The sequence below is a fragment of the Melozone crissalis genome, unplaced genomic scaffold (genome assembly GCF_028551555.1).
Source record: "Melozone crissalis strain CALT ecotype California unplaced genomic scaffold, PUWL_Pcris_2 ptg000068l_1, whole genome shotgun sequence".
Taxonomy (NCBI): domain Eukaryota; kingdom Metazoa; phylum Chordata; class Aves; order Passeriformes; family Passerellidae; genus Melozone; species Melozone crissalis.
This window is the reverse complement of record NW_026535846.1, coordinates 17,730,167-17,751,987: the sequence shown is the minus strand read 5'-3', so window position 1 is coordinate 17,751,987 and position 21,821 is coordinate 17,730,167. Positions and strand designations below refer to the sequence as shown.

The 21,821-nt window shown below is 48.7% G+C and overlaps 2 protein-coding genes across 3 annotated transcripts in view; both read left to right on the top strand.

Annotated features, from left to right (window-relative positions):
• Positions 1-13,767, top strand: part of LOC128945800 (fibronectin type-III domain-containing protein 3a-like) — a 40,002-nt gene extending 26,235 nt beyond the window's left edge. Inside the window, exons 9-27 of one of the 2 annotated variants that reach the window (XM_054289665.1) lie at positions 87-241; positions 502-561; positions 1,634-1,772; positions 2,611-2,664; positions 3,337-3,458; positions 3,548-3,722; positions 4,181-4,267; positions 4,597-4,735; positions 5,235-5,303; positions 5,604-5,722; positions 5,822-5,927; positions 6,496-6,671; positions 7,151-7,264; positions 7,785-7,934; positions 8,278-8,558; positions 9,029-9,241; positions 9,754-9,920; positions 10,586-10,707; positions 11,307-13,767. In XM_054289665.1, the coding sequence (XP_054145640.1) occupies positions 87-241; positions 502-561; positions 1,634-1,772; positions 2,611-2,664; positions 3,337-3,458; positions 3,548-3,722; positions 4,181-4,267; positions 4,597-4,735; positions 5,235-5,303; positions 5,604-5,722; positions 5,822-5,927; positions 6,496-6,671; positions 7,151-7,264; positions 7,785-7,934; positions 8,278-8,558; positions 9,029-9,241; positions 9,754-9,920; positions 10,586-10,707; positions 11,307-11,624 (2,766 nt within the window). In that variant the 3' untranslated portion in view covers positions 11,625-13,767. The remainder of the gene's footprint in view (positions 1-86; positions 242-501; positions 562-1,633; positions 1,773-2,610; positions 2,665-3,336; positions 3,459-3,547; positions 3,723-4,180; positions 4,268-4,596; positions 4,736-5,234; positions 5,304-5,603; positions 5,723-5,821; positions 5,928-6,495; positions 6,672-7,150; positions 7,265-7,784; positions 7,935-8,277; positions 8,559-9,028; positions 9,242-9,753; positions 9,921-10,585; positions 10,708-11,306) is intronic. The other variant, XM_054289666.1, reaches the window with a different exon arrangement.
• A 3,141-nt stretch (positions 13,768-16,908) lies between these two features.
• On the top strand, positions 16,909-21,204 carry TAF9B (TATA-box binding protein associated factor 9b). Its single transcript, XM_054289751.1, has 7 exons — positions 16,909-16,987; positions 17,074-17,155; positions 17,648-17,784; positions 18,939-19,073; positions 19,717-19,798; positions 20,377-20,490; positions 20,911-21,204. Exons 1-7 carry the CDS (start codon positions 16,937-16,939, stop codon positions 21,069-21,071), a joined length of 762 nt encoding a protein of 253 aa, XP_054145726.1. The 5' UTR covers positions 16,909-16,936; the 3' UTR covers positions 21,072-21,204.
• The last annotated feature ends 617 nt before the right edge of the window (positions 21,205-21,821 follow it).

Genomic DNA, 21,821 nt, shown 5'->3' with positions numbered 1-21,821 from the left:
AGGCCAATTAGCGACACCATGTTATTGACTAATTAACCTTTTCTTGCAGAAAGCAAACTTACTTGCATTATTTATGCTTTTAATAGGTTTCTGATATACAAGCAAGATCAGCCGTTCTGTCCTGGAATCTCCCAGTTAGTTCACAGAATGGAGAGAGCCATAGTCATAGTCCAGCAGCATTTACATTTGAAGTAGCAATATCCAACAGTGGTAAAAATGGAAAATTTAAATCTGTCTATGTGTAAGTTTAGTTTCTTCCTTTAAGCACAATGTTTAAACCATTAACCAATCAGCAATCTCTCTATCAGGAGCTGTTTGTTGACTTGCAGACCTTCCTACTTCACATGAAATAAATTTTAAGTAATGTCACTAAAGAGTTATACATGGACAGTGGGAAACTTAAATGTGCACTACGTGGTTTTGCTTTTCAATGAGCTTTGAGCCCTGAGGTTTAAGGAAGAGCTGTAACTCTGCTTTCTGTTTGTTTTTGCCTTTTCACAGTGGGGAAGAATTAACAATTACACTTCCTGATCTCAGACCAGCCACTGATTATCATGCCAGGTATGCTGCTGGGAAGGAAATAAAGCTTTGGGGGATATATGGGCATTGCAGGGTTATTGTGGCTTCATGGAAAAGGGGTGGTACAAACAGTTCAGGAATACTCTGAAATAATACCATGCTGTGAACACTGGGTTTGCTATCTAAGTTCCCATTTATCTTCTAACTTCATTAAAATACCACCTCATTTCCTTCCCTACCACCTTCTCTGTCTCCTCAGATTTCTCAGTTACAAACTTTAAATTATTCTCTGCTGATACTTTTTTAGAACAACACTCTGTAGATTGTTGTGGGCTGAAGTCAGTGGCAAAAGAAATAATTTAGCCTTGAAATTGGATCTGAAATCTGGCTTGTCAGTTTGATTTCAGAGATGCTTGTCTGACCTGCAGCAGTGCAAGCAGGGGAGTGGGAATGGGCTCAGTGGGAAGTGGGGTGGGATGATCAGGAGTAAATAAATGATCCTGACTGGAGGTGCTGGGCTGGCCAGGGAGAGAGCAGCTGCTGAACAAACCAGGGGAACCAGAGTCACACTCAGTGCTGGGCCACTGGAGCAGATGAGATTAAAGATTCCCTGCAGCAAAGTCCTGCTCTGAAACTGGAACAGTTCTGGCTGTGGGAAGTGCTGGGCACAGCTCCACCTGCACAGTGCTGTGTTTTCCACAGAAGGAGGCAGGACTGCTGAAAACATGAAACAATTCCTATGAAAATTATGATTTTATGATTTGGCCTGTTTAGTGCCCATACTCCTGCACAAGTGTTGGCTGTATTTGAATTTTAAGGTGGTTTTAGCAAAAGGCTCCTTTGCAGTCAGGTATCCTCTTGCCATTTTGGAACACTTGGCATGGTTTTAATGCCCTATCCCAAGGTATTTCAGCACTAAAATATCTCCACTGTGACAGAGGGTAATGGCAGAGTAAATGAAGGGTGAGAAATGGGGGTCTGGGGTCAGCAGGTGAACTGGGTGCCCCCCACCCTGCAGCCTCTGCTTGGGATTAAATCCCTGAAGCTGCCAGCTCTGCCCTTACATTTCCAGGTGCCAGTGCAGCAGCCACATCATTAATTACCCTTTGTTTAGAGTTTCAGCAACCAGCAGTTCCATCAAAGAAACCATTTCAGAGCTGGTGAGCTTCACCACAGAGAGCTGTGAGCCAGACTGTCCAGCTGCCCCAAAACTGATTAACAGAACCAAAAACAGCCTGAGCTTGCAGTGGAAGGTAAGAACCACACCTGGGGCTGAGGGAAGGGGAGCAGAGCTCTCTGCTGGATTCCTGGGCAGAGGATTGAAATCAGCTTTGTCAGGAATTCAGTGTGTGCTGTAGGTGGTGCCTTTTAAGTTGCTCAGTGAAGATTGATAATGAAATAATAATTACCTTTCTTTTTTTTTTCAATGTTTGCTGAGTTTCTTGCCTGCAGCTTTAGTGTGACAGAGTTGGTAGCAGGGCTCTTCCATTCTGAACTGGCAGAGAGGAAAAAATGGATTTTAATTTATTTATATCTTTGCTTGAGGTCCTAGATGATAAATAGATATGACTTAATGTTCTTTTAGTTACTCTGACTCATTCAGACTAAATTTCTTTGGATGGTTCTATAGATTCTCATTTTTGATCTGACTTTTGAATATAACCATTGTCTGTCAAGGCTTGTTGGTGGCTGTGTTTGCTTGGGTTTTGATGTTTTTCTTATGAGCATGCTGAAAAATGGTTCCAGCTAAATGACTTTAGTGAAATTATTTGTAGTATCTGTGCTTAGAAAATGGAGAAGTTCTCATTTCATGTGTCAGATGTTGCTTGTGTGAACCCTTAGATTGCACAGGCAGGTGGTGAGCACACAGTGCAAGGCACCAGGAAAAGATCTCCAAGAATGTAATTTGCTTCATTTATAAAATCAAACAGTTTATAAATTTATATTCTAAACCATCAGAACTAAAAGAAATAGCACAGCAGCCTTGTATTAAAAGGCAGTTGGAGTTTATTCAATGTGTAAAAATATTTATAAAACACATTTACAGCCACTTGATTTTAACTCTTTTTTCCATTGTTTCTTTATTTTCAGTCCTCAAATGACAATGGTTCCAAAATAACTAATTTTCTTTTAGAATGGGATGAGGTAAGAGCTTTTCTAGTACCAAAAAAAATCATAATGACATCTGTAGAGCAATTACACTTAAAAATACCCTTTGCTTAGGTACAGCAGCTATTTTGGTGCAACTGTCCTGACAGTTTTAAAGAGACAAATGATCAGTGGGAGGGGACAGTGTAAAAGTGCCTCATTTGTCATCCAGAGCATCAATCATTCCTGTGTTCTCTTTAGATGCAGGAGCATTTGGCATCTTTGGGTTGTGTCACAAATCTCCCTCAGCTCTTGAGCATCTTGCTGAGATGTAATGCAAAGGGATAAAAAACTTCCAGAATGTGTTTTGTTTTCAGCTCAATGGTTTATCACAATTTTGTCAAATCCCCAGTATCAAAAGTGATCAGATATCTCGGTCCTAATGTGGTTTATTGTCAGGACTGCTCAGGGTGAACATCTGCAGACTCAGGATGACCATGATACATTAAATTTTGCATTCTTGAGGCTCAGTAATTTCGTTTTTACTTACTGTTAAATGAGTGAAATGACATTTCTCATGGAAGGTGTCCCTGCCCATGGAACGAGATGAGCTTTAAGGTGTCTCCCGACCCAAACCAGTCTGAGATTCTGGAATTCAGGAAGATGTAGGATGAGGAGGGTAACCTTGGCAGGGATCAGGGAGTGACTCTGGATTTCCCTGTTTTCCAGGGGAAGAATGGCCCCTTCAAGGAATGTTACTACGGGCACCTGAAGCAGTACAAGCTCACCAAACTCGCTCCCTCCACAAGATACTCCCTGAGGCTGGCTGCTAAAAACGACATTGGAATGAGGTAACCAGGAGCCCAGGGATACCAAATGCTGCATTTCCCCCTGGATTCCATCAGCTGCTGCTCACCCTTGTTCAAAATCTCCTCCCCAGTGGGTTCAGTGAGACGGTGACGTTCGGCACGGCCGGGGTGGTGCCGCCGGCCCCAGCACCACCCACGCTGCTGGAGGCAGGAGTGACCTGGATGGCCCTGGGATGGAGCCCTCCTGCAGGAGGGGCCTTGGATGATGCCCTCACCTACAGCCTGGACATGGAGGAAGAAGGTTCTGTAAGTGCTGGGCTTTGTGTGGAAATTTCCTTCATAGTTCTGAAATAAAAATGAACTTTTTTTGATCTTCCGATAAATGGTCGGCAAGTATTGCATGGAATTGATGGCAGAGAGAGACAGCATTGCATGGAATTCATGGCAGAGATAAAGCATTGCGTGGAATTCATGGCAGAGATAAAGCATTGCATGGAATTGATGGCAGAGAGAGACAGCATTGTGTGGGATTTATGGCAGAGAGAGAAAGCATTGCATGGAATTGATGGCAGAGAGAGAAAGCATTGCGTGGAATTCATGGCAGAGAGAAAGCATTGTGTGCAGTTCATGGCACAAAGTATTGTGGTCAATCCATGGCACAGAAATGAAATTCAAGATTTAAAAAATGTGATTTACCCGCTCTGCGTTTTGTTTCACCCTAAAAATCAGTGACTGTGTTCATCCTTCTTTTCCCTCCTTGCCAGGGCTATGGATTCCAGCCCCAGTACAATGGAGATGAGCTCTCATGCACTTTAAGAAACCTGAGGAGGAGTACATCCTATAAGTTCAGGGTTTGTACCATAGCTTGTTCCTAATTTCATGTGCTTTCCTGGGCTTTGGCATTTTCCAGCAAGTTTTTCAGCTTTGTGTGGAGACAGCAGGAATTCACCTGTTGTCCCAACAACTACCTGTTTTTAGAGCAGGTTTTGGTGAAGTAATAATACAAACCAATTTTTTTTTCACCAGCTAATTTTGCTATAGATGGTTGCCTTTATTTTGGTTGGGTTTTTGATAGATTTTTTTTAACCACCAGCATGTTTATTCTCATGTATTATCAACATATATTGCTGTCATTAAATAAACCATTTATTCTCTATCCTGTTCCCTCCTCCTCCAACAGCTCTTTGCCTACAACAGTGAAGGAAAAAGCAGCCCCAGTGAGGTGGTGGAACACAGCACCAAACCTGACAGACCTGGAGCTCCCAGCAAACCTGCTGTAAAGGGCAAGATCCATCCCCACAGTGTGAGAGTCACGTGGGGTAGGTGCCTCGGGGTGTCCCAGTGCTGCTGGGGTGTGGGCAGCCTCCCTCTGTTTAAATGAGAGGGAACTCAGGCTGGTTATTTATCTGCAGGTATTGTTATTGCAGGAGAAATACTCAGCCTTACCCCAAAATGGTTATTTTGGGGCTGTGGGAGCACACTGGTGTTCAGTCATTTCTGAGAAGCTCTCATTGCTGTCCTAAACTCCCCTGTGGGTTTACTGTGATGTTTAAATAATTCCTATGTTCACTTAAAAAATAAGAGCTGACACCTGAAATTGGGTCTGTGTTCCCAGTTACTCTTCCTGGCATAATCATGATTAATAATAGGAGGAAAGTTGCTCAAAAAAATGTATTGTGAATAATTAAATACACTGATTTCTCTTGCTGGTTGACTTTTCTGTTTGAATGAATATGAATGTGTTCACTGGAAAAGCTGATAACAAAATGCTGCCTTGATATTAAATCTTCTGTAACTTAAGGTGTTGATTTCTTTCAGAACCCCCCAAGGATAATGGAGGATCAGACATCTCTAAATACTTTCTGGAAATCTCTGAGGCATCAGTTGGTAAGGAATCACCTCTGGGTACTGATACAGTACTCAGTCTCCATCCCTGGAGATACTTAATTCACATTTAGATGTGGGACATGATTTAGAGTTGGATTTTGGAGATGTTCTCCAAGTTAAATGATGCTTTACTCCAGCAGTCACTTCTGATTTCACATATGTGTGTGTTGTACATGTTCTCTGTATAATTAATAATTTCAAATTGATTCTCTGGCTTCATCACCTTAATAATTGCCTGAGAGAATTTCCAGGTGTGATTTTAGCAAGGTTTGGAAGGGTAAAGTGCTTTTCCTTCCCCAGGAGGGAGGTGGGAGCCCATTTACAGCGGAGCCCAGCGGGAGCACATCTGTGACCACCTCAGGCCTGGCACCTCCTACAGGCTCCGGGTGTCCTGTGCCAGCAAAGGTGGGGAGAGCCAGGTGAGCAGCACGAGGGGAAAGGTGCTTCTGTTCCATTTCTGTTCATCTTTTAGCAAAATGCTGTCTCTCTGTGCTCTGCAATGTCTGTGTCCCTGGCAGGTCTCTGATGTCACGACTGTCACCACAGCAGCCGTTCCCCCCGGGCCCTGTCCTGCCCCAGCCCTGGTGGGCAAAGCCAAGCCTAAGGAAATCACTTTGCAGTGGGGTAAGCACCAGAGTTGGAGTAAAACACTGCTCTGATTTCAATCATCCTAATCAAAAATCTATAGAACTCATCAGGGTAAACAAAAAAAGGTAAAAATGAAAATATAGAGATGCTGTCCGTGGCCTTAGGGGTTTTTTTTGGGGGGGGTTGGGGGTGGGGGTTTTTGGTTTGTTTTGTGGGATTTTAGTAAAAAAGACCAAAGATTCTGTCCACCTCTGGTAGGGTGATAGAGTGAGACTTAAGCAGACATAAATATTTTCCAGTGAGAAAGCTTCCTGTCTGCCCTGGCAGACAGTTGACACCGGCTTGGCAATTTAAAAATCAGCTCTTGTTTTCTTACTGTTATCTCGGTAAAGGAGATAAACAAAAATTAATGAAGATAAACACTGTTTAGTGAAGAAAACAGGGAAAATACATGAAAAAAACCTGATGAAGGCCATCTTAAACTAAGTATCAGTACCTGGGGAGGGAAGCAAGCTTCATGAATTATTTCTGCTCAGACACATGACAAGAGCCTGCCCTATCTTAGGGAGTTTAGAAATTAATGCAATCTGTGTTTGTTTGGCAGGCCCCCCAGCTGTGGATGGAGGCTCTGAGATCACAGAGTACCTCCTGGAGATGGCCAGCTCGGAGCAGGACGAGCGCAGGGTGCTCTACCAGGGCCCTGCAGCCGAGTTTGCAGTGACCAGCCTGCTCCCAGGGAGGAACTACAGCTTCTGGCTGAGGGCAGGGAACAGAGTCGGGGTGAGCACTGCCCTCACCACATCCCTGCCACCACCCAGGGGACACAGGGGTGCTGCTGAGGGCTCCTGCAGCCTGAGTGGTGGGAACCTCTGGGTGTTTGTGCCTTTGGAGTTGTTGGATGTGTTACCCCAACCTCAGGCTCTGCAGATGTGGTGGGAGCAGCATTGTGTGGAGGGGGGTGGGTGCCAGCCAGGCCAGGCTGGGAGAAGTGTGGGATGAATGTTGGTGGCATAAAAGTGTTTGTGAAACTGTGCCCAGCTGCTGCTGGAAGGGAGATCCTGCCTGGGGGAGGGAGGAGTTACAAAACCCTGGCAATGGGAATGGGGCCAGCTTCAAGTACCTGCAAGGAATCTGAAACTGAGCCCTGAGCTCTGCTGTTTACTTCCCTGTCAAGTTAAAAATAGTTTGTTTGCTTCACTTGCACATCAGTTCTTGCCCTGGTGCTGTTGCTGTGTTCATGCAGTGTTGTTTTCCTGCAGTTTGGCCCCCACTCTGAGAAGGCAGAGATTTGCACTGCTCCAGGACCCCCTGAGCAGTGCTGCAAACCCCTGATAACCTGCAAAAGTGCAACTTGTGCTGTGGTTTCATGGGAGGTAGGTGTTGATGGCTTCCAGTACCACCCAAATTAGTGTTTGGCTTTTAGAATTGTAGTGACACATTTATGATACACAAAAATTAGAGAAATAGCAGGTGTAGAGGAGGAATATTTTAAGCCCATTTCTTTATAGATGTCTGTGTTGGGTTTGTAAACTTTGGGAGTTATTAATTGCAGTCTTAACTGGACAAATTGGATGGCATTTAATCCTCTTCATGGTGTGGTAATTGATATATAGTGAATTCATTCTTTTAAGTGGGAAGAGATTGTGGGACAGTCAGAATTCTGGTGTGAACTGTGGTGGTGTTACAGCCACGTGTCACCTTTTCACTTAAAATCCCTTGGAACAGATCTCAGGTTCAACCCCTGTGTTTCCAGAGGTTGGATTTGATGATCTTGGAGGTGTTTTCCGACCTTTTCTGTTACTCTCACCCGGTGTCTCAGTGTGACAGAGCTCCCCCCAGGTGCTGGGGGTGTGTAAGTGCCAGGGCTGAGCAGAATTTCTCCCTCACCCACAGAGCCCGGCGTGCAACGGAGCAGAAATCACCGAGTACAGGCTGGACTGGGGCCAGGTGGAGGGCTCCATGCACATCATCTACACTGGCCCCTGCCAGAGCTATGAGGTCAAGGGGCTCACACCTGCAACCACCTATTACTGCAGAGTCCAGGTAGGAAAAGCCTTTTGGTGCCACTGGGCACTTGCAGTCTGGGGCCAAACTCCAGCTAGAGAGGAGTAAAGTCATGTGCTGTCACCTGCTCATGCAGTAGAGAAGGTAATTGGGAAAAACACTTTCCTTGTCCCCCAGCCCCTCCTCATTCCCTGAATCTGGAAGAGTTTAGATCCAGTGTGCTGTGAAATACCAGCTTTGCCCTGTTGATTATTCAGGAGATTATTCAGGAGATTTTCCACTCTCTTCCACGTTGCTTTTAAGGACACACAGAAGGCTGTGAGAGCTGTGCCTGCCTGCTTGGAGAGCAGGGATGTGGTAACTCGTGTGTGGTGTCTTTCAGGCTGTGAACGTGGCTGGGGCGGGGCTCTTTGGGGACACGGGCGTGGTCACCACGCCCCCCTCGGTGCCCGCAGCCGTGGCCGTGCTCCACTTACTTGAAGAGGATCAGGTGGAAATTTCCCCTCCTCTCTCCACGTGCCTTGCAATCCAGTGGGAAGAGCCCTGCAGCCACGGGGCAGAGATCACAGGCTACAACATCGAGTATGGGGAGAAGCAGCTGGTCACTGTGGGCAGAAACACAACCCATGTCCTTGAGAATCTGCTGCCTGACACCCTGTACAGGTAAGAGTTATTCTGAAATCACATTTGTAGGATTAAAAGTCCTTTGAGAGGGTAGTGTTTTAAATTTTTAGAGCAATATTTCCTGCAGCTTACAGACTATTTGCCTATTTCATCCTGCAGCTCCAAAAAAACTAAAATTGTCGTATCCAGAGTCCAACCATGACTGGCAGGAGTGAGGTTGTGGTTGGTGTTAAGGTTCACATTCTGTCTCAAAGCCAAGACTTTAAGGTTTCTGGGTTTAGAATTTTTCATTGGGATGCTTGGGTGTGTGGTGAGGACAAGATGGATGGAGAGGTAAGAGCGGAGCAGAGGATCCTGTGACCTCAGTCTTGGTTGAAGTGAGTTCAGATTTAATTTCTAAGTGCATCTTAATTACTTTACTGTTTAGATTTACACTCTGTACACCTTTTAACTCCTGCTTTGTTACCCAGCACTTTGTGTGACCATGTGGCTGCTCTCTCCCATCCCAGGATCAGGGTACAGGCCATCAACAGCTTGGGAGTTGGTCCTTTCAGTCATTCCATGAAAGCCAAAACCAAACCACTACCTCCTGACCCTCCCCACCTGGAATGTGTTGTCTTCAGCTACCAGAGCCTTAAACTGAAATGGGGAGAAGGGCCCAGTAGAGCTTTAATTCCCAACCCTACTCAGTTCAACCTGCAGATGGAGGACAGGTTTGGCAGGTGAGACCATTAAGGATTTTGTGGTTTTACCACTTCAAGTTTTTAAGGTGTTGTATGTTACTCTCCATTCTGTTTGCACCACTGAGTCATTTGAGTACCCCAGAGTTTGCCCTTTTGCAGTTTTACATCCCATCTTTCAACCAGAAATACGGTCAACAACTTGCATTTCTGCTGCCTGTAAACAGTAAATACTATTTAAGGAATAAATACCTTAGCACCATCCTGTGCTGGCAGGGTTATTTTTGGACATTCAAGAACAAAGTTGGGCTTGCATATAAGAAACAGGAGTTGACCAGCTATTCTTTAACTGGAAATTTCAATTTATTTTGGATATTCACGGGTTGTTCTCTTGATTCAGAGGAGTTGGGCTCTGCAGCCTCAGTGGGAAGAAAGCTGGGACACCCAGAATGCAGCATCACCTCTTTGTTCTTAACTCAAATCCGAGTGTTCAGGTCTGATACTGCTCTAAATGTTCATGATTGCTGGGTAACTATGTGTGTTGTGTCTCCCAGGTTTGTGACAGTCTACAATGGTCCCTGTCACACCTACAAGGTGCAGAGGCTCAGTGAATCCACCACGTACCATTTCCGCATCCAGGCCTACAACGACGCTGGGGAAGGAGCCTTCTCGGAGGTCTGTGCTTTCACCACCACCAAGTCTCCACCTGCACCTCTCAAAGGTGAGCTGGCACTGCCCTGGCAACTGCTGCAAGCCACTGGTGGGCAGGGTTGGATCCTACAAGCTGGCCCTCAGCCAGCCTTTGCAGGGACAGAGACACAAACTCACTCTGAGGGGCTTTGGGTGTGAAAAGGGCTCTTCTGTTGTCATCACCTCCCACCCCTGAACTGAGCATTCCTACCTTTGCTCAGCTGGAAAGGCATTTTGCAGGGTTATCCATCAAAGTTACAGCAGTGTGTAGGCAAATGAGGGCACAGTTAATTCCTCTGATCTGCATTTTTTAACATGAACATTAAAGGTCATCATTAAAGTCACTGTGAAGGTCAGAGTGCTGAGTGCCTGCAGCAAAATTGATTGACTGGATCATGGTTAGAACATAATTTCAGCTTTGCGCGTGGACAGAAATGCTGAGTTCTGTAGTGACTTGAAAGTTCCTCTTTACAAACCTGGGCTCACCCTGGCAGCTCAAAAAGACCAACAAGTATAAACTACACATAGCAATGATCATTTTTTGAGCTCGTGTCATCAAATAGAAGAAAAAGAAAGAAACAAATAAATCTTAATTGCTTTATTTTATTGGAATGAGTTGCCTCTAATCATGACAGCTGTACATTTGTAGAACATTGTTCTTTTTCTAAAACACCAACAAATCACTCTATTTTCCAGCACCCAAAGTGATTCAGCTGGAAGAAAACACTTTTGAAATCACATGGGAGCCTCTACAGCCGATGAAAGGAGATTCCATTGTTTACATCCTTCAGCTTGCTGCTGGCAGAGAGTTTGATCAGGTACCTTTTATATACAGCTTCAGGAATGTGAGGGGTTTTTCCTGGGAAAAATTCTTACCAAAGAAAGGTGTGCAAATTTCTTGTGGAGGTTTCCCTGCCCATGGCAGAGGGTGGAATGGGATGGGCTTTAAGGTCTCTTCCAACCCAAACCATTCTGTGTGATTCCATGATTTGAAGGTTGAAATTCTGTCAGGGGAGATGACAGGGAGACTTTTCATTTCAGTAAGTATGAAGTGGGTGAGCACTGGTTTATCCTGTTCTCCCAACAATTCCTTTGGCTCTTGATTGTTAATCCTGATGGTCTGTTGTACTGCTGCCTCTCTTAATCAGAGAGTCCACTTTGCTGGATGAGGTTTAAGGAGGAAAATGCGGGATGATTTTTCTTCTCCTTTCTGAGCCTCCCAGCCCAGGTGAGGCCTCAGTGTGGGGGTGTGGCAGGAAACTTCAGTGAATTGTGAATTGTCAGGAGAGGATTTTACAAAGCTGGGGAGAGGAGGGCAGCTCCAGGCTGTGCCCACACCCCTGGAGCAGCACAGGCAGTTGCAGGTGCTGGTGCTGAGTGCTCTGCTCCCCACTGAAGCAGCTCTATCTCCTGCCAGGTGTACAAGGGCCCCGAGCCGTGCTTCCGGCTGCCGGCCGCGCAGACGAACTGTGAGTACCGCGCGCGCGTCTGCGCCGGCCGCCAGTGCCACGACCTGCCGGGCTGCCCGGAGCTCTGCGGGCCCTACAGCCCCAGCACCGTGTTCAGCTGCCAGCGCCGGGAGCCGGGCCCTGCCGCCGCCCCCGCGGGCACGGAGCTGGCGCAGAGCGGGAAGCGGCTGCGCGAGGAGCGCGCCATCGCCGTCGCGCTGCTCTGCGGCTTCGCCGTGGTCGCCATCCTCTTCGCCGTGGTCATCCAGTACTTTGTGATCAAGTAGGGCAGAGCTGGCCCCGCTCAGCTGTCTGTACAGAGCTCTCTGGGGTATTTATGGGTAGTTCAGTGAGATCCTAGCCGGGAACCCCTCGCTCCGTGCGTTCCCGCTCCTGCTGCTGGCTGGAGGCTGGCTCGGCAGATCCTTTCCAAATGCTGGACACAGATTTCCTGTAGAAAGGGTGATCCCGGGGCCTCTGCAATCAGGGTGAGCTGTTGGAGAACAGCAGTCAGCTGCCTTACGGTGCACACTGGAGGGGTGTGTGCACGCTCCTCCTCTCTCCCCATCCCAGCCAGTTGGAGAGGGAAGGCATTGCTAGGACAGTCCTCTGCCAGCGCCACCAGAGCAGCGGGAGGCGATGGCTGTTCCATCGAGTTTCGCTATAGTTTGATATCCATGAAATCCAGCAGCACAAGTGCTTTGAGCTTAGAGCAGAACTGCAGAGCCTACTAGAGCATACCACATTTACTAGACTGTAGAAGGAAAGCAGAATATTGACTTAGTGATATTACTACTTTACAGTTATTTTAATACTTGGGATTCAGTAATAATCATTTCAAGTGTTGGAGTAGAGGGTGCCAGGGTTTTTTAGGGTTTTAATCCAAACCAATGCCAGCAGGACGTGGCGCTTGGCCGGGATGCCCAGGAAAGGCTCTGCCCGGAATGTTCCTGCTCTCCTGAGCAGCTTTGGCCCAATCCACATTTCACTCTCAGTGCCTGAGAGAAAAGTAATTCCCTGTGCAGCGTGCTCAGAACAGCACAGGAGTTGTCTTTAAGGAGAAAGAGTGCATTTATGATAAATGTTACACTATTTGGCTCAAACTGAGCAAATGTTTTTGTACTATTATTAACCTAAAAAATAAAAAGTTCAGCCTGCTTTGGGTGCCCTTCTAACTTAACCCCAACGAGCAAATTGTACGTGAGAGAACTCTTTTTAGATAACGTTTATACAATGTTTTAAACTTGCTATCCCAGTGGTAGCAGCTTCACATTCCATGGTTTTCCTGTTGGGAATGTTCAGCCTGCTATGAACTTGTCTGAAACTCGTCCTGGTCGGCTGGGGGATATTTTTGTGGACACTGTGCACTACATTTGACTGTTGTGTTCCATCTGCTTGTGAATCCCTGAGGAGGAGCCTGGCAGCCCCTGGCTCCGTTAGATCAAAGCTTTTGAAAGCTGGAACTCACAAATTTCCAGTGTTTCAGGATGGGTCTTGCCAACAGCATTTGGAACATGCCACAGAATGGTAGATTTTAGGGTATTTTGCAAAGTCTGTGGCTCCACTTGAGCCATCAGAACGATGCACTTGTGGGTGGGAGGGTGGATGTGACAGAGCTACAGGCGATGTGTTTCCAGTAATTAATTAATCACTTTTAAGGGTCTTTCTCCTACAGCAGTTGAGGAATAATGTTGTGTTAGAGTTTGAGGCATTGTGTTGTATTTCAGATGTGGAAAACCTAAATTATGACCTAGTATCACTTAATCCTGTTCACAGTAGATCGATGGTGCAATCTGAAATTAATCTTTTCAAAACGTACTCTTCATTTTTGTACTCTATTTATTTTGATTAAAGTCCTGGAAAGAAAAAAAAATGTATGTTTGAATGTATTGTTCTACTTGTAGCAGAACTTTAAGTTAATCATTTATTATATCATAGAAATCTCTCCCTCCAGTGTCAAGAGTTTTATACAGATATTAGTCTCTAGTTTGCAGAAGAGTTTACAATCTGTCTCTATTTTCCTCATAGTCTCCCTTTAGCAGATAAACTGCCTGCAGCAAATCTCCATTGCCAAAGGGTTCTTTAACTCCTTAGAACCAACTTGTAGAGGTTTATTTGGCAATAATAGTCCTGAAATTAGGATTGCAGAGTAAATACTAACAAGTCACCACTGCTAAAAAATGAAATCGAATCCTTTTGTGATTGCCACAAAATGCTCATATTTCCAGAAAATATCTGGGATTTCTACTGCAATATGGATTTTCCATCAGCTGTTGTCCATTCCAGAAGGATGTACCCTCGTGGCATTAATGTATTTTAGGTATCTTTGGTTTTCTTGTATTGTCATTTTTGAGGTATCTCAAACGTATGTTAAAGCTGCCATGCATTGTATTACTAAATTGTAACTATCAAATAGATAATATATTTAATACAGCCAATAAATAATACAAATGTATTCAAATTTGACTCCGAGCTCCTGTGGTTTTATGGGATTTAGTGTCACTTGTGTCTTGTGTAATTTAAGGGAAGGGAACATGCTCAGTGTCATTAAGAGCTGAATTAACTTTGGACCCTTGGAATATCACTTCCATTCCTCCTCACACTGCAGGAAGGACCTGCAGTTTCCAGGTGAGGTAGAACAGTTCTGTGATACTGGAAATTGAATTGTTTGGGGCTGATTGCCAATTTTCCATTATTTTGTGTTGACTCAGGGCTTTTCCCCCTTGAGCTCTTCTCCAGCATTTGCTGCTGATTGTGGAATTTTGTCTGACAGGGCCTTAATGATCTGATGAAGATAAGATGGGAAAGGCTTTATTTGAGCATCATTCCCAAAGAGACAGCTGGACACTCAGCCTGGGTAAACTCCCCACTTGAGGAACGATCAGGGGTGAGGAGCTGGAAAATGTGGAGGAGGCAAGGGGAGTGGGGGCCAGCGTGAGGGAATCCCAGGGAAAGGCTCTGGGGAGCTGGAAGCACAGGGCCAGAGGGAGCAGGGACACCCAGCAGCAGGATGTGTCCTCACAGTCCTCAGAATTCCTCCAGAACCTGGGAATGGGGCTCTAGCAGAAATGAGAGAGGGATCAGCTACAAAACAAAACTCTTCCTCCTTGGAGCTTGGCTCTTTGCAGCTCTTCTGCTCCCAAGCACTGCTCAAATGCCAGTTTTGTGGAGCCAAATAGTGTGGGATTAGTGCTGGAAAGGTCAGAGCTGAGCACAGGCGCTGCATTGTCCAGCAAATCCCAGATCTGACGTTAGGGAGATTCCTGCTGCCCTTTCCAAGAGGCAGAAGCTCTGGCTGGGGTTGTTCTTGCAGATTTGGACACCTCCCAACAAGTAAAGCTGTGCTTGTGCCTGGGCTCTGCATGGCTGCACCCTGAACACCTCAACAAATCCTGTCTGGGAAGAAATTCCCAGTGAAATTTCATAGAGTGATGGAATGGGTTGGGTTGGGAGCAACCTTAAAGCTCATCTTGTTCCCCTCCCAGCCAGACAGAGACACCTTCCCCGATCCCAGGTTGCTCCAAGCCCCATCCACCCTGGCCTTGAACACTTCCAAGGATTTCAAATGTATGGGATGTAACTCCTGCCCCCTGAGCAGAGCCAGGTGCCCAGGCTGTGCTCTGGTTTCTCAGCAGATGATCCCAGCTGGCTGCAGCTGCCCGGGATGAACGACCCACGGCAGAGGAGGCGCCGGCGCCGGGCCAGGACACACCGTGACCCCATTTCCTGTTTTCCAGCCCTGAAAACAGCCCCAGAGCCTGAGCAGAGGGGAAGGGTGGCTGCTCTTCATTGGGCCAGCGTGTGGTGCCCATGGAATGTGTCATTGTGTGTTTATCCTGCAGAAAAGGAGGCTCAGGAGGGACCCTGTGGCTCTGCACAGCTCCTGACAGGAGGGGGACAGCCATGAGAGGAAATGGCCTCAAGCTGTGCCAGGGGAGGGTCAGGTTGGACATCAGCAGGAATTTCTTAATGGAAAAGGTTGTTAAACATCAGAACTGCCCCAGGAGGTGGTGGAGTCCCCATCCCTGGAGGTGGCACTCAGTGCTCTGGGCTGGTGACAAGGTGAGGACCGGGCACACCTTGGACTTGATGGTCATGGAGGGCTTTTCCAGCCCCATGATTCCCAGCGTGGCTGTGCCCCACAGAGTGTCCATGGGGAGAAGCATCCATGGCCTGGAAGGTGTTTGTGGCCTGGGGACAGGTGGCTGTCCTGGGGGAACTGCCTCTCCCTGCCTTCTCCTGCTGCTTTCCCCGCAGAAATCCTGCAAGGAGCTCCTGGTTGTGCTTCCCAGCATGGAAAGTCACCTGTGGTGAGGGGAGAAGGTGGCACAGAGGGGGCAGAAGAGTCCTGCACTGGGTTTAAAGATAAATCCCAAGCTCCACAGAAGTGCAAACCATAATTTTCTTTCCTGCCTCCGGAATAAGCAGTGTGGCAGCCTCCAGCTCTATGTGCTGAGCTCCAGCCTGATCCCAGCCTGTGGAAGAGCTGCTCTCCCCCCCTCTTTCCTAAAACGAGGAAAGAAAAGTGGATTTAGTTTGTTGTCGAAGGTCAGTGTCTGGAATTCCTCCTCCCTCCCCCCTCCCAGGATGTTTTTGTGTAACACACTCTGACTCATGGAAGTCAAATGACTTGGCTTGGGAGCTGCCTCAGCACAGGATTCTGGCACAGGCATCCCGTGCCTGCCCCTCGTGCTGGGTGAGGGTTCTCCAGTTCCTCCAGGGCTGCTGGAGCTGTGGGGCTGCTCTTGCTCCCCCAGGCTGGTCCCAAACCCCGGGCAGGGCTGGGATGTGTCTCTGATCCAGGTGCTGAATGCCTGGGTGTGCATGGGGAGCACCAGAGCTGCTGCTGGAATGTTCCGCTGGGTGGATCAGAGGGACCAGCTCTTGGTTTGTCCTCTTGATTTGTCCCAGTCTCTGATAAGCTGGGATGGGAGTCCCTAGCACATCCTCCAGACCTGGCTGCAGTCCAAACATCCCGGTTATAACACATTGCAACTGCTTCTGCAACACTGCTGATCGCCTGACCAACAAAATCACAACAAAACTTTATTTTTGGTTCTGTTTTGCCCTCAGAAAGTGAGAAACTTTGACAAAACTCATATGGAATGTGCTCTAAGTGGCTTCCTAATCTAGTCAGCTGCTATGAAAACCAGCTTTAAAAAGCTTTTAAATTTGCTTCCTAAGTAGAATCTGTTATTTTCAGAACAGTGGGTACACACTGTCATTTTGAGTTAATCCTGGGATTGCTGGCACTTTAAAAAGTGACTTCAGAGCTATTAATGAAATAACAAAACATCCTCTCCTGCATCACCACAGGGCAGATGGGAGGCACTGGGCTGTCTGCAGCAGGGGAAGTGGGAAAACAGTCACTTGAATCCAGCAGATTTGGTCTGTGCATGTTTGTCCTCATGAATATTTATAGAAAAGTGAATATCTGACCTCCAAGGGCGCATTTCCACGGCAACCCCGCTAGGCCTCGTCTCCATAGCAACGCCGCTAGGCCGCGTCTCCATGGCAACCCCGCTAGGCCGCGTCTCCCTAGCAACGCCGCCCTCCCGGCCGCCGTAGCCGCGCCCCTCGTGTCACATGACCGGAAACGATGGAGGCGGCCAAGATGGCGTCTCCCAAGAGCGCCCCTAAAGACGCGCAGGTACCGCGGGGCCCGGGGGGATCCGGGCGGCACTGGGGACCATCGCGGGCTCGGGGGGCTGAGCGGTGCCTGTGTCCCCCCCGCAGGTGATGGCGCAGATCCTCAAGGACATGGGCATCACCGAGTACGAGCCGCGCGTCATCAACCAGATGCTGGAGTTCGCCTACAGTAAGCGGGGCCGGGCGGGAAGTGAGCAGGGAAGCGCTGTGTGGGCCAGGGAAGCGCTGTGTGGGCCAGGGAAGCGCTGTGTGGGCCAGGGAAGTGTTGTGTGGGTCAGGGAAGTGTTGTGTGCGGCAGGGAGTGCTCTGTGAGTCCGTGTTTCCGCGAGGGCTCCCCTGTCAGACCCGGTGACTGCAGAGATCTTTTCCAGCTGTAATTCTGTGACTCTTTAATCACAGAATCACAAACCCAGCATGGTTTGGGCAGGGGCACCTTCCTCTGTCCCAGGGTGCTCCAAGCCGTGCCCAGCCTGGCCTTGGACACTTCCAGGGATGCCGGGGCAGCCACAGCTGCTCTGGGCCCCTGTGCCAGGGAAGAATTCCTCCCGTTATCCCATCAGCGCTGCCTCGGGCGCTCTGAGCAGTACCCGCAGAGGTTCCAGTGCCATCCCCAGGATGGGGCTGGGGAGCATTCATGAATCTCAGAGCCCGTTTCCCCCAGGATACGTCACCACCATCCTGGAGGACGCCAAGATCTACTCGAGCCACGCCAAGAAGTCGAGCGTGGACGCGGACGACGTGCGGCTGGCGATCCAGTGCCGCACCGACCAGTCCTTCACATCGCCCCCGCCCCGCGACGTGAGCGCCGCTGCCGGGGGCGGGGACACGGGGACGGCATGGAGGGACATGGGGATGGCACAGGGGGACACGGGGACGGCATGGAGGGACACGGGGACGGCACAGGGGGACACGAGGACAGCACGGGGACAAGGGGCTCAGCAGGGATACCAGGGTGGCACGGGGACACAAGGAAGGAGACCAGGACATGAGAATGAGGCCAGAACATTGGGATGTCACTGGGACATGGGAATGTTGCAGGGCCACGGGGATCTGACCAGACACAGGGATGTGGCTGGGACACAGGGATGTCACCAGGACACAGGGGTTTCTCAAGGAAATGAGGATGTCACTGGGACACTGAGATGAAGCTGAGACACTGGGATGAGGCCAGGACATGGGGCTGTTAGGGGACACAGGGATAAGGCTGGGACACACTAATGTGACCAGGACACAGGGGTATCACCAGGACATGAGGATGGGGCTGGGACACGGGGATGTCATCAGGACATGGGGATGTCAGTGAGACACTGGGATCTGTCCAGGACATGGCGATGAGATCAGGACACAGGGATATCACTGGGACACAGGGATGTGGCAGGGACACAGGGATCTGACCGGACACAGGGATGTCACTGAAACACGGGGATGTGACCAGACACAGGGATACAAGTGGGACACAGGGATGTGGCCAGGACACAGGGATGAGGCTGGGACATAGGGTTGTCACTGGGGAACTGGGATGTCACCAGGACATGGGGATGTCAGTGAGACCCAGGGATGTGGCCAGAACATGGGGATGTGTCCAGGACATGGGGATGAGGCTGGGATTTTGGGATCTGACTGGACACAGGGATGTCACCGAGACACAGCGGTGTCAGTGAGACACGGGGATGTCACCAGGACACGGGGATGTCAGTGGGACACAGGAGTGTGACCAGACACGGAGATGTGGCTGGGACACTGGGGTATCACCAGGACACAGGGATGTCACCAGGACTTGAGGATGTAGGTGGGACGCTAGAATATCACCAGACATGGGGATGAGGCAGGGACACAGGGATGTGACCAGACACAGGGATGTCAGTGGGACACAGGGATGCCAGTGGGGCACAGGGGTGTCACCAGGACACAGGGCTGTGCCCAGACCCGGGGCTGAGGCCGTGTCTCTGCAGTTCCTGCTGGACATTGCCCGCCAGAAGAACCAGACGCCGCTGCCGCTGATCAAGCCGTACTCGGGCCCGCGGCTGCCGCCCGACAGGTACTGCCTGACTGCCCCCAACTACCGCCTGAAATCCCTGCAGAAGAAGGTGAGGATGGCTCAGGGACTGGGGATGCACCCCTGGGGGGGGTGGGAGTGGTGTTAAATTGCAGTTTTCCACAGCTCTGAAAGGTGGGGGTGAATATTGGCCTGTGCATGTCAGCTCGGAGGTCTCCGTGCTGGATTTGTAATTTGTTGTTGGTTGATTTTAAATGGAAATTTTGAAATGTGGGAAACTTTAAAATGTGGGAAAATTTAAAGTATGGCAGTATGGTAGTGTTAAAGAAATACTGCAGAATCCCAGAATCATTGAGGCTGGAAAAGCTCTCCAGGATCATCAAATCCAGCCTGTGCCAGAGCACTGAGTGCCACATCCAGTCATTCCCTGGGCACCTCCAGGGATGGAGGCTCCAGCACCTCCCTGGGCAGCCCCTTCCAATGCCTGCCCACCCTTTCCCTGAAGAAATTCCTCCTCATGTCCAGGAGGAACTGTCAGGTTTAATGTCAGGTTGTCAGAGGCACAAGTCAGGCTTTGGTGTAGATATTAAAGAGTATTTTTGACATCCACCTCAGTTGTTTCTGCTTTGGAAGGAAAATATTTCCTTTGCTGGGAAGCCCTGAATGCCTCACTGTGGGGGGACTTTCCTGTTTGTTCCAGGCCATTCTCTCATTCCCTGTTTCTCCCCCCACAGGTCTCCTCCACAGCAGGCAGGATCACAGTCCCTCGCCTGAGCGTGGGCGCCGTGAGCAGCAGGCCCAGCACTCCCACTCTGGGTAGGGAACAGTTCCACAGGGGACTCCCACCTTCCTTTTAGGAAGGAAAAATAAAGAGGAATAATTTAAAACACTTTTCAGCCTCTGAGGGAATGTCAGGGACTGCCTGACCTTATATTGTTTGACAGCATCAGAAAGTTAATTTCATAAATTGATCTTTATTATTACAATAATATTTAAGTGTAAATGCATTACAGATGTTCTGTGTTTGTGATAATTTCTTTATTTAAGGGACTGTTCAAGAACTTCACTAAAATTTGGGGTTATTTTTCTCAGTGTCAGTATGATGCTGAATTAAATAGCACTGGGGAAATATCCATTTTTAAAAGGATCTTAAAATTTTGAGCTGTGCCCTAAAAGTTAGTGTGTGTTTATGATCTGGATTTCTGTAGGGTTGGAGTAAATGTAGGAAAATGAGCAAATGTGCAGCTCTGCCTAGAAATCTGATCCTTAAATGTGGTGTGCTTGTGTTCCTGTGCATTCCCACTGTGTCTAATAACAGATTCCATTTGGGAGGGAGTTGTAGGAGTGTTCCTGGATTTATTTTGATTTGTTTTGGCGGTTTGTGTGGAACCCAGGTACCCCCTCAGCCCAGACTGTGTCGGTGTCAGCCAAGGTGGGCGCGCCAGTGTCGCTGGCGGGGCAGCGCTTCACGGTCCAGATCCCGTCCTCACAGCCTGCTGGGAAATCAGGTACTGCTGGGGTTCCTGGGGCTGGAACAGGGATAACCACACAGCCACAGCCTGCTTGGGCTGCCAGGGAGAAGCTCATCCATCCCACCCCCTGCCATGGGCAGAGACACCTTCCATGCTGGCCTGGAACACTTCCAGGGATGGGGCAGCCACGGCTGCTCTGGCCAAGCTGATGTGGGAATTTCTCCCCCTGTCCCTCATTGCAGGAACTTCCAGTGTTAATTCCCATTCCCAGCACAGCAGTGGCAGGCAGAACATCCCCATCCTGGGCAGCTCCTCCCACCCTGGCTTCTGTTTCCTTCTCCCCTTGTGTCCTCACCCGTCTCTCCAACATTTCCCCATCGTCCCTCTTGGGATGAGCCTGGAATAACTCAGGGATTGCTCCAAGCTTTCGGTGACCCCTTTCCATGATTCCCACAGCCACTCCCACCACTCCCACGGTGCAGAACGTCCTGATCAACCCCTCCCTGATCGGCCCCAAGAACATCCTGATCACCACCAACATGGTCCCGCCCGGCGCCGCAGACCCCAACCCGCTCAAGAGGAAGCACGAGGAGGACGACGACTACGACGCCTTGTGAGGGCCCTCAGCCCTTCCCTGGGATCCAGGGAGCCTTTCCATGGGATTCATGGAGCTTTTCCTGGGGGATTCATGGAGCCCTTCCATGGGATTCATGGAGCTTTTTCTGTGGGATTCATGGAGCCCTTCCATGGGATTCATGGAGCTTTTTCTGTGGGATTCAGGGAGCCCTTCCATGGGTTTCATGGAGCTTTTCCTGGGGAATTCATGGAGCCCTTCCATGGGATTCATGGAGCTTTTCCTGGGGGAATCATGGAGCTTTTCCTGTGGGATTCAGGGAGCCCTTCCATGGGATTCATGGAGCTTTTCCTGGGGGATTCATGGAGCCCTTCCATGGGATTCATGGAGCTTTTTCTGTGGGATTCAGGGAGCCCTTCCATGGGATTCACAGAGCTCATCCCATGGGATTCATGGAGCTTTTCCTGGGGAATTCAGGGACCCCATCCCATGGGATTCAGGGAGCCCTTCCCATGGGATTCACACAGACTCCAGGGGGTGGGAATGGGCAGGAAGGCCCCGTTTGGGCCTTGGGAGTGTAGAAATAAAGTGCAGAGTGTTTGTAACCTGGTCTTGGTGTCTTGTGCACGCCTAGGGGAGGGGGCAGGGGCTTTTATATATATTTTTCTATATGTTTTCCATATTTTTAATGTACTTTTATATTACTTTATATACACACACACATATATATATATTGTTTATATATATACATATATATATGTGTGTTTCACATATATGTGTATATATGTTATAT